This window comes from Cherax quadricarinatus, chromosome 15, assembly GCF_038502225.1.
Source record: "Cherax quadricarinatus isolate ZL_2023a chromosome 15, ASM3850222v1, whole genome shotgun sequence".
Taxonomy (NCBI): Eukaryota; Metazoa; Arthropoda; class Malacostraca; order Decapoda; family Parastacidae; genus Cherax; species Cherax quadricarinatus.
In genome coordinates this window covers 13,476,012-13,497,657 of record NC_091306.1, presented here as the reverse complement: position 1 = coordinate 13,497,657, position 21,646 = coordinate 13,476,012, and the positions used below count along the sequence as shown (strand labels likewise).

The following is a 21,646-nucleotide window of genomic DNA, read 5'->3' as shown; positions in this document are numbered from 1 at the left end:
AATGAAACAATGAACACGGGATGAACAATGAATAAGCCACCACCATCCTCAGGATGAACACGGGATGAACAATGAACAAGCCACCACCATCCTCAGGATGAACACGGGATGAACAATGAACAAGCCACCACCATCCTCAGGATGAACACGGGATGAACAATGAACAAGCCACCACCATCCTCAGGATGAACACGGGATGAACAATGAACAAGCCACCACCATCCTCAGGATGAACACGGGATGAACAATGAACAAGCCACCACCATCCTCAGGATGAACACCGGATGAACAATGAACAAGCTCCACCATCCTCAGGATGAACACGGGATGAACAATGAACAAGCCACCACCAACCTCAGGATGAACACGGGATGAACAATGAACAAGCCACCACCATCCTAAGAACAGGATGAACACCGGATGAACAATGAACAAGCCACCACCATCCTCAGGATGAACATGGGATGAACAATGAACAAGCCACAGCCATCCTCAGGTTGAACACGGAATGAATAATGAACAAGCCACCACCATCCTCAGGATGAACACCGGATGAACAATGAACAAGCCACCACCATCCTCAGGATGAACACGGGATGAACAATGAACAAGCCACCACCATCCTCAGGATGAACACCGGATGAACAATGAACAAGCCACCACCATCCTCAGGATGAACACGGGATGAACAATGAACAAGCCACCACCATCCTCAGGATGAACACCGGATGAACAATGAACAAGCCACCACCATCCTCAGGATGAACACCGGATGAACAATGAACAAGCCACCACCATCCTCAGGATGAACACCGGATGAACAATGAACAAGCCACCACCATCCTCAGGATGAACACCGGATGAACAATGAACAAGCCACCACCATCCTCAGGATGAACACCGGATGAACAATGAACAAGCCACCACCATCCTCAGGATGAACACCGGATGAACAATGAACAAGCCACCACCATCCTCAGGATGAACACCGGATGAACAATGAACAAGCCACCACCATCCTCAGGATGAACACCGGATGAACAATGAACAAGCCACCACCATCCTCAGGATGAACACCGGATGAACAATGAACAAGCCACCACCATCCTCAGGATGAACACGGGATGAACAATGAACAAGCCACCACCATCCTCAGGATGAACACCGGATGAACAATGAACAAGCCACCACCATCCTCAGGATGAACACCGGAACAAGCCACCACCATCCTCAGGATGAACACGGATGAACAATGAACAAGCCACCACCATCCTCAGGATGAACACCGGATGAACAATGAACAAGCCACCACCATCCTCAGGATGAACACCGGATGAACAATGAACAAGCCACCACCATCCTCAGGATGAACACCGGATGAACAATGAACAAGCCACCACCATCCTCAGGATGAACACCGGATGAACAATGAACAAGCCACCACCATCCTCAGGATGAACACCGGATGAACAATGAACAAGCCACCACCATCCTCAGGATGAACACCGGATGAACAATGAACAAGCCACCACCATCCTCAGGATGAACACGGGATGAACAATGAACAAGCCACCACCATCCTCAGGATGAACACCGGATGAACAATGAACAAGCCACCACCATCCTCAGGATGAACACGGGATGAACAATGAACAAGCCACCACCATCCTCAGGATGAACACCGGATGAACACGGATGAACACGGGATGAACAATGAACAAGCCACCACCATCCTCAGGATGAACACCGGATGAACAATGAACAAGCCACCACCATCCTCAGGATGAACACGGGATGAACAATGAACAAGCCACCACCATCCTCAGGATGAACACGGGATGAACAATGAACAAGCCACCACCATCCTCAGGATGAACACCGGATGAACAATGAACAAGCCACCACCATCCTCAGGATGAACACGGGATGAACAATGAACAAGCCACCACCATCCTCAGGATGAACACGGGATGAACAATGAACAAGCCACCACCATCCTCAGGATGAACACGGGATGAACAATGAACAAGCCACCACCATCCTCAGGATGAACACGGGATGAACAATGAACAAGCCACCACCATCCTCAGGATGAACACGGGATGAACAATGAACAAGCCACCACCATCCTCAGGATGAACACCGGATGAACAATGAACAAGCCACCACCATCCTCAGGATGAACACCGGATGAACAATGAACAAGCCACCACCATCCTCAGGATGAACACGGGATGAACAATGAACAAGCCACCACCATCACTCAATGAACAAGATGAACACCGGATGAACAATGAACAAGATACCACCATCCTCAGGATGAACACGGGATGAACAATGAACAAGCCACCACCATTCTCAAGATGAACACGGGATGAACAATGAACAAGCCACCACCATCCTCAGGATGAACACCGGATGAACAATGAACAAGCCACCACCATCCTCAGGATGAACACGGGATGAACAATGAACAAGCCACCACCATCCTCAGGATGAACACCGGATGAACAATGAACAAGCCACCACCATCCTCAGGATGAACACGGGATGAACAATGAACAAGCCACCACCATCCTCAGGATGAACACCGGATGAACAATGAACAAGCCACTACCATCCTCAGGATGAACACGGGATAAACAATGAACAAGCCACCACCATCCTGAGGATGAACACCGGATGAACAATGAACAAGCCACCACCATCCTCAGGATGAACACGGGATGAACAATGAACAAGCCACCACCATCCTCAGGATGAACACCGGATGAACAATGAACAAGCCACCACCATCCTCAGGATGAACACGGGATGAACAATGAACAAGCCACCACCATCCTCAGGATGAACACCGGATGAACAATGAACAAGCCACCACCATCCTCAGGATGAACACCGGATGAACAATGAACAAGCCACCACCATCCTCAGGATGAACACCGGATGAACAATGAACAAGCCACCACCATCCTCAGGATGAACACCGGATGAACAATGAACAAGCCACCACCATCCTCAGGATGAACACGGGATGAACAATGAACAAGCCACCACCATCCTCAAGATGAACACGGGATGAACAATGAACATGCCTCCACCATCCTTAAGATGAACACCGGATGAACAATGAACAAGCCACCACCATCCCCAGGATGAACACTGGATGAACAATGAACAAGCCACCACCATCCTCAGGATGAACCCCGGATGAACAATGAACAAGCCATCACCATCCTCAGGATGAACACCGGATGAACAATGAACAAGCCACCACCATCCTCAGGATGAACACCGGATAAACAATGAACAAGCCACCACCATCCTCAGGATGAACACCGGATGAACAATGAACAAGCCACCACCATCCTCAAGATGAACACGGGATGAACAATGAACAAGCCACCACCATCCTAAGGATGAACACGGGATGAAGAATGAACAAGCCACCACCATCCTCAGGATGAACGCGGTATGAACAATCAACAAGCCACCACCATCCTTAAGATGAACACGTGATGAACAATGAACAAGCCACCACCATCCTCAGGATGAACACCGGATGAACAATGAACAAGCCACCACCATCCTCAGGATGAACACGGGATGAACAATGAACAAGCCACCACCATCCTCAGGATGAACATCCGATGAACAATGACCAAGCCACCACCATCCTCAGGCTGAACAGGGATGAACAATGAACAAGCCACCACCATCCTCAAGATGAACACGGGATGAACAATGAACATGCCTCCACCATCCTTAAGATGAACACCGGATGAACAATGAACAAGCCACCACCATCTTTAATATGAACACGGGATGAACATTGAACATGCCACCACCGTCCTCAGGATGAACACCGGATGAACAATGAACAAGCCACCACTATCCCCAGGATAAACACGGGATGAACAATGAACAAGCCGCCACCATCCCCAGGATGAACGCGGGATGAACAATGAACAAGCCACCACCATCCCCAGGATGAACACCGGATGAACAATGAACAAGCCACCACCATCCCCAAGATGAACTCGGGATGAACAATGAACAAGCCACCACCATCCTCAGGATGAACACGGGATGAACAATGAACAAGCCACCACCATCCTCAGGATGAACACCGGATGAACAATGAACAAGCCACCACCATCCTCAGGATGAACACCGGATGAACAATGAACAAGCCACCACCATCCTCAGGATGAACACCGGATGAACAATGAACAAGCCACCACCATCCTCAGGATGAACACCGGATGAACAATGAACAAGCCACCACCATCCTCAGGATGAACACGGGATGAACAATGAACAAGCCACCACCATCCTTAAGATGAACACGGGATGAACAATGAACAAGCCACCACCATCCTTAGGATGAACACCGGATGAACAATGAACAAGCCACTACCATCCTCAGGATGAACACGGGATGAACAATGAACAAGCCACCACCATCCTAAGGATGAACACCGGATGAACAATGAGCAAGCCACCACCATCCTCAGGATGAACATGGGATGAACAATGAACAAGCCACCACCATCCTCAGGATGAACCCCGGATGAACAATGAACAAGCCATCACCATCCTCAGGATGAACACCGGATGAACAATGAACAAATCACCACCATCCTCAGGATGAACACCGGATAAACAATGAACAAGCCACCACCATCCCCAGGATGAACACTGGATGAATAATGAACAAGCCACCACCATCCTCAGGATGCACACGGGATGAACAATGAACAAGCCACCACCATCCTCAGGATGAACACGGGATGAACAATGAACAAGAAACCACCATCCTCAGGATGAACACCTGATGAACAATGAATAAGCCACCACCATCATCAGGATGAACACGGGATGAACAATGAACAAGCCACCACCATCCTCAGGATGAACACGGGATGAACAATGAGCAAGCCACCACCATCCTCAGGATGAACACGGGATGAACAATGAACAAGCCACCACTATCCTCAGGATGAACACCGGATGAACAATGAACAAGCCACCACCATCCTCAAGATGAACACGGGATGAACAATGAACATGACTCCACCATCCTTAAGATGAACACCGGATGAACAATGAACAAGCCACCACCATCTTCAATATGAACACGGGATGAACATTGAACATGCCACCACCATCCTCAGGATGCACACGGGATGAACAATGAACAAGCCACCACCATCCTCAGGATGAACACGGGATGAACAATGAACAAGCCATCACCATCCTCAGGATGAACACCTGATGAACAATGAACAAGCCACCACCATCATCAGGATGAACACGGGATGAACAATGAACAAGCCACCACCATCCTCAGGATGAACACGGGATGAACAATGAGCAAGCCACCACCATCCTCAGGATGAACACCGGATGAACAATGAACAAGCCACCACTATCCTCAGGATAAACACCGGATGAACAATGAACAAGCCACCACCATCCTCAGGATGAACACCGGATGAACAATGAACAAGCCACCACCATCCTCAGGATGAACACCGGATGAACAATGAACAAGCCACCACCATCCTCAGGATGAACACCGGATGAACAATGAACAAGCCACCACCATCCTCAGGATGAACACGGGATGAACAATGAACAAGCCACCACCATCCTCAGGATGAACACGGGATGAACAATGAACAAGCCACCACCATCCTCAGGATGAACACCGGATGAACAATGAGCAAGCCACCATAATCCTCAGGATGAACACCGGATGAACAATGAACAAGCCACCACCATTCTCAGGATGAACACCGGATGAACAATGAACAAGCCACCACCATCCTCAGGATGAACACCGGATGAACAATGAACAAGCCACCACCATCCTCAGGATGAACACCGGATGAACAATGAACAAGCCACCACCATCCTCAGGATGAACACGGGATGAACAATGAACAAGCCACCACCATCCTCAGGATGAACACCGGATGAACAATGAACAAGCCACCACCATCCTCAGGATGAACACGGGATGAACAATGAACAAGCCACCACCATCCTCAGGATGAACACGGGATGAACAATGAACAATACACTCACCACATCAGAAAAAATTCTAAAATAAAAAATTATCAGTTACATTTCAAGTTCAAAAATATAATTAGCTTCTCTAATAAAGTAATAATGTAATAAAAAAAAAGTTGCGATCATAACAAAATAAATAATTTACAAGGAATAATGACTCTCCAATAAAGTAATTAATAAAAACCGAAAAAAAGTCACTGAGAAGAGACAAAAAAAAAAAATCGGTATTAAATATATACAAAAGAATTATATTACGAAAATTATCTTAGTGGAAAAAAGTATATTAAAATAACTTTTCAGGAGTGTTTAAATATAATTAAAATTTAAAGCCGGGCTTTAAAGCCGGATGGGTTATTGAGGCAGCAGCCTTGACTGCTTTATCACATGACGCTTGTGCAGGGCTCTTGATGCAAGGGATTGGAGCTATAAGCCTCATCTTCAGGTCGGTCAATTATCACTCCCATTTCCCAGGCGCTGTGACCCTTACGGTATAGCGGTTTCCAAATATAATAATATTAATAATAATAATTACAATAATAATAATGATAATAGCAACAATAATAATTATAATAGTATTAATAGTAATAATAATAATAATAATAATAATAATAATAATAATAATAATAATAATAATAATAATGATAATAGCAACAATAATAATTATGATAGTATTAATAATAATAATAATAATAACAATAATAATAATAATAATAATAATAATAATAATAATAATAATAATAATAATAATAATAATAATAATAATAATAATAATAAATGAATGTGCTACTGTTCGACATCAACGAAGATCATTAATAAAACTAAAGAATATGTAGGATAACATTGTGTGATACTGACCTGACATACACACACACACACACATACACACACACACACACACACACACACACACACACACACACACACACACACACACACACACACACACAGGGAAGTACTGTGTGGTCACCTACCCTCTCATGCTATTCTCACCAATTAAGATTATGCAATTGCTTTATCATGCAAAATTTTTCATGTTGAATTTACCAATAGCTTGTAAGGTTTCAAGTCTATCGACTACACGAAGGTTATCAAGGCTGCATCTCTCCCCTTAAACTAACTTTCAAGACGATTTTAATCTCCAAATTAGTGACTAAGGTAAGCTCCGTTTATATAATAATAATAATAATAATAATAATAATAATAATAATAATAATAATAATAATAATAATAATAATAATAATAATAATAATAATAATAATAATAATATGTACAAGGTATACAGTCCTAGCTGACATCAATGACATACTACTATATAGAAAGCCGCTTGTTGTGCAGAACATTTCGGGTAAATTAGGTCAGTTTTGTCCCAGGATGCGACCCACATCTGAACAGCTTTATTAAAGACAGGTGTGTGTACTCGGTTTGTAAATATCCTTCACTTCGTGGAGCTAACAACTATGAAAAACACGCGATACTATAACTTGAAATACTTTATGAAAACTGATGTCGACTCACACCCAGGTACGCTTTTTACTGATGGGGAACATTGACAACCGGTGTCAGGAAACACGCTCAATGTTTCTACCCTTGCTGGGAATCGAACCCAAACCCTCGCCGTGTGAAGGTCTCTATCGAGAGATGTATACTTCATGCTGCATATACATTCAGGCTAAATTTTCACAAATTTTTACTTTTTTTATGTTTTAGATCACTACATTATTTTCGTTAATAAAATTTTATTATTAGACGAAAAATGGCCATTTATTAAAATTTAGCCACTTTAGAGTTGACTTGAAAAAAGCGGGTTACGTGGGCGTAACGTTGTCAGTGAAGGATCACATTGTGGGCCGCCGTGTTTATTGTCTCACGTGTTCACATACGCAAAGCAACAAGTGCCAGATTGATAATCATCAACATAGCAACAACTGCCAGATTAATAACACCAACATAGCAACAAGTGCCAGATTAATAACACCAACATAGCAACAACTGCCAGATTAATAACACCAACATAGCAACAAGTGCCAGATTAATAACACCAACATAGCAACAACTGCCAGATTAATAACACCAACATAGCAACAAGTGCGAGATTAATACCAACATAGCAACAACTGCCAGATTAATAACACCAACATAGCAACAAGTGCCGGATTAATAACACCAACATAGCAACAACTGCCAGATTAATAACACCAACATAGCAACAACTGCCAGATTAATAACACCAACATAGCAACAAGTGCGAGATTAATACCAACATAGCAACAACTGCCAGATTAATAACACCAACATAGCAACAAGTGCCGAATTAATAACACCGACATAGCAACAAGTGCCTGATTAATAACACCAACATAGCAACAAGTGCCAGATTGATAACACCAGCATAGCAACAAGTGCCTGATTGATAACAGCATAGCAACAGGTGCCTGATTAATAACACGAGCATAGCAACAAGTACCGGATTAATAACACCAGCATAGCAACAAGTGCCTGATTAATAAGACCAGCATAGCAACAAGTGCCTGATTAATAAGACCAGCATAGCAACAAGTGTCTGATTAATAACACCAGCATAGCAACAAGTGCCTGATTAATAGTACCAGCATAGCAACAAGTGTCTGATTAATAACACCAGCATAGCAACAAGTGCCTGATTAATAAGACCAGCATAGCAACAAGTGCCGGATTAATAATACCAGCATAGTAACAAGTGTCTGATTAATAACACCAGCATAGCAACAAGTGCCGGATTAATAATACCAGCATAGTAACAAGTGTCTGATTAATAACACGAGCATAGCAACAAGTACCGGATTAATAACACCAGCATAGCAACAAGTGCCTGATTAATAAGACCAGCATAGCAACAAGTGCCTGATTAATAAGACCAGCATAGCAACAAGTGTCTGATTAATAACACCAGCATAGCAACAAGTGCCTGATTAATAGTACCAGCATAGCAACAAGTGTCTGATTAATAACACCAGCATAGCAACAAGTGCCTGATTAATAAGACCAGCATAGCAACAAGTGCCGGATTAATAATACCAGCATAGTAACAAGTGTCTGATTAATAACACCAGCATAGCAACAAGTGCCGGATTAATAACACCAGCATAGTAACAAAATTATGTAAACAAACTTTATAACCTGTGTTAATGTAGGTATAAGTTGACACAAACTTTATAACCTGTGTTAATGTAGGTATAAGTTGACACAAACTTTATAACCTGTGTACGTGTACTTAGCTCTGTGAAGACCTGTTTGCGCGCTCCCTACGAATTGAAGCAAGATGCCTTCCATCGAGCAACTTTACCAACAGCTTAAGGAAGAATTGAGGTTGGCGAAGGTGGAGATTCGGCGACTGACCGAGGAAAACAAGAAGATTCGTAGTAATCCTCCTGTTTTGAGTCCTCAGGTCAAGAAGGGAAACTGGTCAGTGGCTGGACAGCAGGGAACGAAGTTGACGATCAAGAAGACGAATGGAAAGGTAGAAACGATGAAGAAGAAAGAGACTGCCGTGGAAACTGTTGTGGAAACATCTAATACATTCTCAGTGCTGCCCGACGAATGTGAGTCGACTACTGGGAACGTCACGACGAACGACATCAAGGAAGGTAAGAATATTGTTGTTGTTGGGGACAGCCAAGTTAGGTATATGGATAGGGCGTTCTGCTTGAAGGACAGGAGTAGGAGACAGAGAGTTTGCTTTCCTGGGGCTGGGATGGAGGATATTGTTAGCCATCTGGATGACATCATGAGAGGTAATGGGAGCAATCCTATTATCTGTCTCAGTGCTGGAGGCAACGATGTTGGCAGACGTAGGAGTGAAGACCTGATTAGCAGGTATAGGTCAGCAACAGAAATAATTAGGAGTAAGGGTGGGAACCCTGTCATATGTGGTATTTTGCCAAGGAGAGGAGTTGGAAATGAATGGTTGTCCAGGGCAATTGGTGTCAATTGCTGGCTAGACAAATACTGTAAGGAAAATGCGGTAACATTCATTGACAACTGGGACCTCTTCTATGACAGAAATGACATGTATGCCAGGGATGGGGTTCACTTATCTAGGTCTGGAGTGGTAGCACTGGCAACTGCAGTGGAGGGAGCAGTTAGGACTTTAAACTAGGAATAGTCAGTGGTATGGGTTTTGGCAGGAAAACAGTGAAGTCCCAGTGTAGTAATATTACGAGTTCTAGGGGAACTAGTAATAAGCAGAACGAGGTAGATATTGAAAAGCCAGGGAATTTGGGTGATAAGGACAGTAATAGGTTCAGTAGAAAAACAGAAATGAGCAGGAAGGGTAAAGAGAAAGGAGAGGCTTTCAATGTTTATTATGCTAATTGCCGAAGTGCTAGGAATAAGATGGACGAGTTGAGATTAGTTGCTAGTACAGGTAACATTGATGTATTTGCCTTAACTGAGACGTGGTTTAATTCAAAAAGTCGGGACATGCCTGCGGAATGTCATATTCAGGGTTTTAAATTGTTCCAAGTAGATAGAAGTATCGGGAAGGGGGGTGGGGTGGCATTGTATGTCCGAGATCGCTTGAACTGTTGCATAAAAACGGGTATTAAGTTTGAAGTAACACATACAGAGTCTGTTTGGATAGAATTTTCAGAGGGGCATGAAAAACTGATTTTAGGAGTGATATACCGTCCCCCAAACTTCGATAGGGACCAAGGGAGACTACTATGGGAGGAAATTGTTAAGGCCACAAGGCACGATAATGTAGTAATTCTAGGAGACTTTAACTTTAGTCATATTGATTGGAATTTCTTGACTGGGAATTTAGAATCATACGACTTCTTAGAAGTAGTTCAGGATTGTTTTTTGAAGCAGTCTGTGACAGAACCTACAAGAGGAAATAACCTGCTTGACTTAGTTATGGCAAACAATGAATCCCTTGTTAATAATTTAGAAATTTCAGAGGAACTGGGTGCTAGCAACCACAATTCAATTACATTTAGCATTGAACAGAAGTACGATAGTAGCGATAACTCAGTAACAGTCCCAGATTTTCGCTTAGCAGATTACGATGGGCTTAGAGAACACTTATCATCTGTTGACTGGGGTAACGAAGAGAGCTATCAATATGACAGTTTTCTGAACACTATACATGCTGCTCAAAGAACGTTTATCCCATATAAAGAAATTAGATCAAATAGAAATGACCCAAGATGGATGAATAATAGGCTCAAATATCTACTAGGGCATAAGAAAGGAATTTATAGGCGTATCAAAAGAGGTGAGGGTCATCTTATGAATCAGTATATTGACATTAAGAGGGACATTAAAAAGGGGATAAGAAAAGCTAAAAGGGACTATGAAATTAAAGTTGCTAGGGATTCTAAAACTAACCCAAAAAGTTTTTTCCAGGTCTATAGAACAAAAGTTAGAGATAAGATAGGTCCCCTTAAAAATAACTATGGGCACCTTACTGACAAAGAGAATGAAATGTGCTCGATTTTTAATAATTATTTTCTCTCAGTTTTTACACAGGAAGACACTAACAATATTCCAGTAATTAATTTTTATAGTGGGCTAGAAGATAAATTATGTAACATCACAGTCACTAGTGAAATGGTTGTGAAGCAGATAGACAGACTGAAGCAAAATAAGTCGCCGGGTCCTGATGAGGTTTTTTCAAGGGTTCTTAAGGAATGCAAAATAGAACTCTGTGAACCATTAACTAATATTTTTAATTTATCTCTTCAAACAGGTGTAGTGTCTGATATGTGGAAGATGGCTAATGTAATTCCTATTTTTAAAACAGGGGACAAGTCGTTACCGTCAAATTACCGCCCAATAAGCCTGACCTCAATTGTAGGCAAATTACTAGAGTCAATTATAGCTGAGATTATAAGAAGCCATCTCGATAAGCATAGCTTGATTAATGATACTCAGCATGGATTCACAAGAGGCCGGTCTTGTCTAACTAATTTATTAACTTTCTTCAGTAAAGCTTTTGAGGCTGTTGACCACGATAAAGAATTTGATATTATTTACTTAGATTTTAGTAAGGCTTTTGATAGAGTTCTGCATCATAGACTGTTAAAGAAAGTGGCAGCTCATGGCATTGGGGGAAAAGTGATCTCGTGGATCGAGTCATGGCTCACTGACAGGAAGCAGAGAGTGTCCATAAATGGGGTTAAATCCGAGTGGGGATCTGTAACAAGTGGCGTTCCACAGGGATCAGTTTTGGGCCCGTTGTTGTTTATAATATATATCAATGATCTTGATGAGGGAATTACTAGTGATATGAGCAAATTCGCCGATGACACAAAGATAGGTAGGATAATTGATTCAAACGTAGATGTTATGGAACTTCAGGAGGATTTAAACAAACTCTATTCTTGGTCAGAAAAGTGGCAGATGCAGTTCAATGTAGATAAATGCAAGGTTCTGAAGCTTGGGAGTGCCCATAACCCTAGTACTTATAAGTTAAATGATGTAGAACTTAGCCATACAGATTGCGAAAAGGACTTGGGGGTTATGGTGAGCAGCAACCTTAAACCAAGACAGCAATGCCTAAGCGTACGTAATAAGGCAAATAGATTACTGGGATTTATATCAAGAAGTGTAAGCAACAGAAGTCCAGAGGTCATACTGCAGCTTTATACATCATTAGTAAGGCCTCACCTAGATTATGCAGCTCAGTTCTGGTCTCCGTATTACAAAATGGACATAAATTCGTTAGAAAACATTCAGCGTAGGATGACTAAATTAATACATAGCATTAGAAATCTTCCTTATGAAGAAAGATTGAAGACTCTTAAGTTACATTCACTTGTTAGACGAAGAATGAGGGGAGACCTGATCGAAGTGTATAAGTGGAAGATAGGTATTAATAAAGGGGATATTAATAAGGTCTTGAGGATGTCTCTCCAAGAGAGAACCCGCAGTAATGGATTTAAATTAGATAAGTTTAGATTTAGAAAGGACATAGGAAAGTATTGGTTTGGAAATAGGGTAGTTGATGAGTGGAACAGTCTACCTAGTTGGGTTATTGAGGCTGGGACTTTGGGTAGTTTCAAATTTAGGTTGGATAAGTACATGAGTGGGAGGGGTTGGATTTGAGTGGGACTTTCACATCAGAGCTTATTTCTTGGGTGGCATTGAAAATTGGGTTGGTGGGATGAATTGTAAAGGACCTGCCTAGTATGGGCCAACAGGCCTCCTGCAGTGTTCCTCCTTTCTTATGTTCTTATGTTCTTATGTAATAACACCAGCATAGCAACAAGTGCCGGATTAATAACACCAGCATAGCAACAAGTACCGGATTAATAACACCAGCATAGCAACAAGTGCCTGATTAATAACACCAGCATAGCAACAAGTGCCTGATTAATAAGACCAGCATAGCAACAAGTGCCTGATTAATAACACCAGCATAGCAACAAGTGCCTGATTAATAACACCAGCATAGCAACAAGTGCCGGATTAATAATACCAGCATAGCAACAAGTGCCGGATTAATAACACCAGCATAGCAACAAGTGCCTGATTAATAACACCAGCATAGCAACAAGTGCCGGATTAATAATACCAGCATAGCAACAAGTGCCGGATTAATAACACCAGCATAGCAACAAGTGCCTGATTAATAACACCAGCATAGCAACAAGTACCGGATTAATAACACCAGCATAGCAACAAGTGCCTGATTAATAACACCAGCATAGCAACAAGTGCCTGATTAATAACACCAGCATAGCAACAAGTGCCTGATTAATAACACCAACATAGCAACAAGTGCCTGATTAATAACACCAGCATAGTAACAAGGGCCTGATTAATAACACCAGCATAGGAACAAGTGCCTGATTAATAACACCAGCATAGCAACAAGTGCCTGATTAATAACACCAACATAGCAACAAGTGCCTGATTTATAACACCAACATAGCAACAAGTGGCTGATTAATAACACCAACATAGCAACAAGTGCCTGATTAATAACACCAACATAGCAACAAGTGCCTGATTAATAACACCAACATAGCAACAAGTGCTAGATTGATAATCACCAGCACAGGAGAAACATGGCTTTAAGAAGTGTAAGACTTTCTTCTCACAATTAGCGAACTGCGGACCGAGCCTCTATTACTAGCTCTGTTGGATGGCAAGACGCCATGTGTGTGTGTTTGTATATATATATATATATATATATATATATATATATATATATATATATATATATATATATATATATATATATATATATATATATATATATATATTAATTATTATGGGGTCCACCTCTGGTGTAAATTGTGGGACCCATAGCCTCGGAGAAGTGGATAAAAAGGCTTCAAGGAAGAATATTTGGATTTCTTCCTGAAGCCATTTGAATATTCCACTTCCCCTACCACCCCATCTTTTAAACTATTTTTTTTTACCAATAGGAATATTTTATTACATAATATGGCACAGAAGATTTAAGAGATACATTGTTGATATAAAGGTGGCATATATATATATATATATATATATATATATATATATATATATATATATATATATATATATATATATATATATATATATATATATATATATATATATATATATATATATATATACATGTTGTTACGTGTGTATCACCGATTATAAGGCGAAAATCTCATCCAGCTCCTCAGAGCTGGGGCGTGTGCCCAAAATGCAGCATGCATTACCCCTTTGAACAGCCGCGCTGAGCCGCTGGAACAGAAAACTAGCTGCCCTGGGATCCCTAGTTACCCTGATGAGTCTTTTTCCCAGCTCCTTAAGGAAATTAGATGCACTCTTTCCCCATGAGCCAAGGGTCTCTGAGCCTATATATATATATATATATATATATATATATATATATATATATATATATATATATATATATATATATATATATACATATATGCTTCATTCTAAGAAGTTTAAAGAGCACCAGAAGGCACAAATGTACACGGAAGTCTCACAACTTGAAGAATACAAGTCTTATACGCTGAACTTAATGATAATGAAGTAAACAGGGCCAGGGGAACGATGCTTGGAAATCACATTCATACAGACTTTTGATACCATAGAACTGAATCAAGGTGTGTTCAGTATTGCCTGTCAGCATGTAAAGGTAATATTTTAATGTAAAACTTATCAGAGTGTAATTGACGCTGGCGGTCACACTTCCTACGCCTCATGTATTTTTGACCATGATGTCAGGTCGAGCTGCGCCTGGTTTAGGGGTCACGAAACTCTAAAACTTAAAAAGAAATCACCTTCGTGTGGCTAGTTAATGATCCAAGTCGGACCGAAACGTTGTCATAATTTTGGTTCACCTATTTTCGGGTTATTTGTGTAAATATAAATTGGTTTTGTTTATAGAGTCTTTACGCCATGCTCCTCACGCTGATTGACCGACACGGGTTTAGCGCCTAATGAAAATATATCCCCAGCAATACTCGAACTGTCTCCTGACGAGTTATATGTAGTTATACGTGAAATAGGTTTGACAGTGGTGTCGTGCGAGCACTTGAGGGTCGGCCCAGTGTACCTTCGACACTTTAGCTCAAAAAAAAAAAAGCCGTTTTCATTTGAGTTGGAAGTCAAACAGGTGCTCGAATAAATGTTATATTTATCAGCCGCTGAACATTTTACGAGCGCCCTTCACCTCTGGTAATAACAAAGATAGGAACACATACACACACCCACACACACAAACACACACACTTGTCGCGGGTCAACGTACCTCTACACCTGTGCTATGAATGGTGCTCACACCAGCGTATTGGCTGGTACAGATGTGAAGGTTTTTAAGAAAATATTCAACATTCACGATTATGTTCTCAATAATAGTGGTTTTGAAAGAATGGTAGTGACTCTCATACCTTTAATAAATGGCTTTTAAGCAATAATAGCCTCTCTCATACAGTCAGTAAATGGTTTCTTAGGAACTATCGCTCTCATACCTTCAGTAAATGGTCTTTAATCAAAATCACACTTTTCCTACTAATTGACATAAAAAAACTAGAGTTAGTGCATATTTGCTAACGTTTACGTAAGCAATGTAACAGAGAAAAATCTATCTGGAAGAGCAGCGTTTCTGTTTCACGATTAGTAAACGGAGGGTCGAGCCCCTCACCTTCATTTGTGCTAAATGATGCAAACGGGTGCTTATTTCTTCGTATATATATATGTCGTGCCCAATAGGTAAAATTGGTCAATTAGCAAGAACTTACTTAAAATTAAGTCCTTTCTAAAATTTTCTCTTATACGTTTTAATTTTTCTTTTCATTTATATTAATGTAAAAATTAAAAATTTTGTACCAAAAGAACCTTAGAAAACTTACCTAACCTTATTATAACAAGCGCAATTTATTTTAGCCTAATCCAACTAAATATATTTTAGATACGTTTACAATAATTTAATACTAAACAAACACAGTAAAATATATTTTTTTTCGTTAGGTTCAGAGTGATTTTTGCGAAATTATTGCATACACAAATTTTCACTTGTCTTACATGGCAAGATGAACGTTGCTATTTAAGCCAAAATTGCAAATTTTACATATTTGGCACGATATGCATATATATATATATATATATATATATATATATATATATATATATATATATATATATATATATATATATATATATATATATATATATATATATATATGTCGTGCCGAATATGTAAAACTAGTCAATTAGCAAGAACTCATTTAAAATTAAGCCCTTTCTAAAATTTTCTCTTATACGTTTAAACATATAATTTTTTCATTAATTTTGATGTAAAAATTTTTAATTTTGCTCCAAAAGAATCTTAGAAAACTTACCTAACCTTATTATAAGAAGAACAATTTATTTTAGCCTAACCCAACTATATATATTTTAGATTTGTTTACAATAATTTAATACTAAACAAACATAGTGAAATATATTTTTTTCGTTAGGTTCAGAATGATTTTGGCGAAATTATTGCATACACAAATTTTCGCTTGTCCTATGTGGCAAGATGAGCGTTGCTATTTAAGCCAAGATAGCAAGTTATGCCTATTCGGCACAACATATATATATATATATATATATATATATATATATATATATATATATATATATATATATATATATATATATATATATATATATATATATATATATATATATATATATATATATATATATATATATATATATATATATATATATATATACAGTTAGTCCTCACTTGGCGTCGATTCTCTCAGCCTCGTTTCGTTATAACGTTGAACAGAAAAAAAATCGATTCCCCGCCGGGGCTACTGTCTGTGAGGAGTCTGCACTGTCGTTTTTGAACAACCTGGTGGTAGGAGTTGCTCTTTACAATTTTTGCTTTGCAAACATTTATTCCTTGATTTAACTTAGTTGCAGTGAGTGGTAAAGGTGCACTGTGCACCGCTGATGTTTATATCAATTAACCTATGGTAAAATTATTTTGATTATACGCCATTTCGCTTAAAGTCGCAGTTTTCAAAAACCTATCGCCGACTTACTGTATATAACATATACCTCTTCTTTCCTAGCCAATCCTCCCCTTAGGCCTACCTGTTCCTCTTGCCCATTGCCCCTTAATTAAACTTACCAGCTCCACTTATCCATTCCCTCCTCAAGCTTACTTGCTTCATTGGCCCATCTCCCTTGAGCCTGAAACCGCTCGAATGGAAAGGTGGAGTGGGAGGATCGGTGGGGAGGGGGTCCAGGGGTGGGAGGATTTTAGGGGAGGGGTTGTGACCCATGAGGGAAGAATAGGGGATGAGGGGAAAGGACCGAGGAGAGAGGAAGTGAGAGAAGGGAATGAGCGGGAGGGTGATATTAAGTGTTGACACAAGGATAGGGTGGTATTGGGAGGGGGAGGGAGGGATGGGTAGGGAGGAGGAGGGATGGGAATTGAAGGAATGGGAGGAGGGATGGGAGGGGGATAGTAAAAAGACTTTCATTGGATTTGGCAATAAACATTTCCCATGAGGAACATGATGGCACAAGTGATAGACTGGGACGAAGGATAGACGGAGGTATAGTTAATATTAATCACGAATAAAAGATATGTATGTAGATACATTGATGACACCTCGAGGAATATTATTATAATTATTATTATTATTATTATTATTATTATTATTATTATTATTATTATTATTATTATTATTATTATTATTATTATTGTTATTATTATTTTTAATAATAATAATAATAATAATAATAATAATAATAATAATAATAATAATATTATTATTATTATTATTATTATTATTATTATTATATTCAACGCGTTTAAAATACGCGGTCAATCAGGTTTGATCCAACGAAGAAAGGGGGCAGCCACTAATTCCTTGGATCAAGAGCACCTCACGACATCAGAGGTATAAATTTAGACAAGAGTATCTTATCATATAAAATAGATACCCATTTGAGGCCTCAGGGGAGAGCTTTTGTTTACCTCTTTCATATGTCTGTTGTTTAGTTATGTTAGTAAATTTGTTTACTTTTGTTACATCTGTTTTTAACTTGTTACCGCTATTGTTTGCCTATGTATCAGTTGTTGTTATTTACCTCTGTTACTTCTGTTTGTTACACCTGATTACCTCTGTCATTTCGACTGTTTGCTTCTGTTGCATCTGTTGTTTACCTTTGTTGCTGCATCTGTTAATGGAATTACTGGTCTCGCGGCCGGTCTCAGACCACACCTCATAAATTGTAAAGGAAGCATTATGAGAATAAGAACTATTAAGACACGCAAATACTGAATGCAAGAAGACGGGTGAAGAATTTCCGTCATCTTTTTTTAAAGGTCTGAGGAAAATGACAAACAATCCTGCCAGAGTTCATAATGTTTAACAGGCTTCCGTATCACACTCACGCGACGGGAGATTGTTACCTTCCCTGTGAATGGTTGCCGTCTACCATCCTTTCACAGAAACATTGCTACTCTCACGGGAGCAAGCAAAGGTTGTTCAATCATTTAAGGGAGGGAGGGGAGCGATTTACTGCACAAGGGTTATTTACGTTGGAATTCTTTTTTTTTTTTATTTTCAGTCCGGGTATTCGATCCCTGGACTTTAGTGATGAGAGGCACAGTTCCAGTGAATAGGCGGTTTCTTCCTCTTTCTTCACTTGAGAATTTGAGGACAGTTTTAGGTAGTGAGTGCGGGTAACAAAGATGGGACGGAGCACTGACCGAGAGGTTCAAGGGAGGGACGGGGAAGTGACTTGAAGGTTAACAATTGTGAGGTACTCACTGGGGAGGCCGTGAGGGAAGACTCGACCATGACGGGAGAGGAGCCAGGGGTATAGCGGGTACTCCCGGGGCAGGTGTGAGGCCAAGCCAGGGGCGCTGCCACCCATCATCAGTGGGTTGAGCTGCGGCGGGAACCCTCCATGCAGTCCCTGCAGCTGCGGCAGCGCCAGGTTCAGGTGGTGCGGCAAGAGGGCCGGGTGTAGGCCTGTGGGTAGCTTCGCCGCCGCCAGCAGGGATGGCGGTAGGCTCACTTCCTGCGACAGCCTCTGCGCGGCGCCATTAATGGGTTGCGGTCGCTGGATGGGTAATGGTTTGTTGTCGTCGAAGAGAGCCCTCATGGCCAGGGGCGCTCTTAGGTCGCTGAAGGCTGGTGGTCCGGGAGATAGAGACGACGGAGGCATGCAGATGGGAGGGGACACACCGCGATCGCTACAGGTGTCGGCCAGCGGCGGGGACCCACGGCTCTCTGAGCCTACCTTACCGCCCACCAGGGATTCGATGGAGAAGCCGAGTTTTGGCTTCATCAGGGGGTCGCAGGGCATCATTCAGCCGACGCCCATGTGAAACAGGAAACGGGAGACGGCGCTCAGCTTGCCTGCTAACTCAACACGTGCAACCGGCGCGCGCCACAGCACAGTACACCACGTAACGTGAGCCGAGCAACACGAGGCTGCACCACTCCAGTATTCCCCAGCCACCGACACACATGTGTGGTTCCCGATGCTCACCCCACCCACAGCCTCGGCCCTCCCACACCACCGACAACACCACCAATGGTCGCGTTGGTAGCGTGTTAGAGGCGGGGCATAGTGACGGCTGCGGCAGCCCCTTCCCACACACACACACACACGTACTCCTCTGACTCTGCCACACCTCTAGCTAGCTTCCTTTGTATGTTTTATGCTCATCTAATGTTGTAGCTGTTTACATTGAGAGAGGAGGAGGAGGGGGAAGGGGAGGGGGAACCAGCTACGCGCAGGCAACTGCTTCCATCCCACGGAAGATACGATGTGATGTAGGAAGCATCAGCTAAGGCGGCTGCCGCTCAGGGAGATATATTATCACTGGCAGACACTGAGCTGACGTAAGTGGTAGCGAGCAGCACATTATTACCAATATGATGCTTGATATTACACCATTATTAGATATGCAACAGAGGGATCAAGTTGAATATCCTTCTGGCTTAAAAACATCAGTTTAGTACCGAGGTTATAATTTAGATTTCAACATTAACTCTCACAAGGAGAGACTTATTATATTCATGAATGCAACTACTCTGTCTGCCAATAAATGTTATGGAGTTTAAATGCACATTTTATCCACACTCTCAATGTACCCATGTATAAAGGATCGGACTGGAGAAGAAAATACTTAAATTGTCAGGGAGCCTCAGTGTAAAAGCGAGAATTTGTCCTTAAGGCTCCTCCAGGCTCTTTTCCGAGACTGATCCCCAGAAAACATTTAAACGCAGTTAAAAGTCATTTCCTCTAGGAGTGACTAAGGAGGGTGGAGGGTAGGGGAAGCTAACGTTCTATTTACTACGTACTCGTTCTGTCACTCCGTTTATATTCACAAGTCTGTCCAGTTGACAAGATTTATAAACAACAGATGCATATGACTCCCAATTAATATCCAGGAAGGTGTATGACTTTAGTGGTTGCATGAGAGAGGTCTGATATATGAGACGTTTTACTCTCAATACACGTGTGCAAAGTGCAAAATAACATTGCCTTGATGTGCGTATTTGTATATGTCTTTGAGTAATTGAAGTGCTTTGTGCTGCAGCAGTAATTTGCTAAGCGAAACAAAGCGAGTTTGTATTTTCTTCTCAAAACTGTATATACATAGAGAGGCGTGTATCTCTCAATGTGTGTTTGGGTGTGTGTGTGTGTGTGTGTGTTTTGTTTTCCTTAGTGTACTAAGCAGAAAGTTTTCATTAATCCCTATTTCAGGGATTAAATTGTTCGAAAATGCAGCCTTAATTTATGAGCCACGTGAAGGCGATGGTCTTCATACTTAACAAACCGTCTAAGGTGGCTTCGTGACACCACCATCACCACCTCCACCACCACCACCACCACCACCACCACCACATCACCACCACCACTACCACAACGTAGCTTCATTACACCACCACTGCACAGCGACAAGGCTTTTGAAGCCGGGAGAAGGTGGACTGATCACATCGACTCCAGGCTGAGGGATTGATTTCCTTAAACTCCTTCTGATCTTCAACCATTCTTTTCTGTATTGGACTGAGGAAGCAGAACTGGATGTTGTACTCGCTACCCAAGGACACACGATGGTGTG

At 41.4% G+C, this 21,646-nt stretch overlaps 1 protein-coding gene across 1 annotated transcript in view; it reads right to left on the bottom strand.

Annotated features, from left to right (window-relative positions):
- Nucleotides 1–20,327, bottom strand: part of LOC128692155 (homeotic protein empty spiracles) — a 109,940-nt gene extending 89,613 nt beyond the window's left edge. Inside the window, exon 1 of the mRNA XM_070085164.1 lies at nt 19,338–20,327. Within this exon, the coding sequence (XP_069941265.1) occupies nt 19,338–19,881 (544 nt within the window). The 5' untranslated portion in view covers nt 19,882–20,327. The remainder of the gene's footprint in view (nt 1–19,337) is intronic.
- Between the last annotated feature and the right edge of the window lie 1,319 nt (nt 20,328–21,646).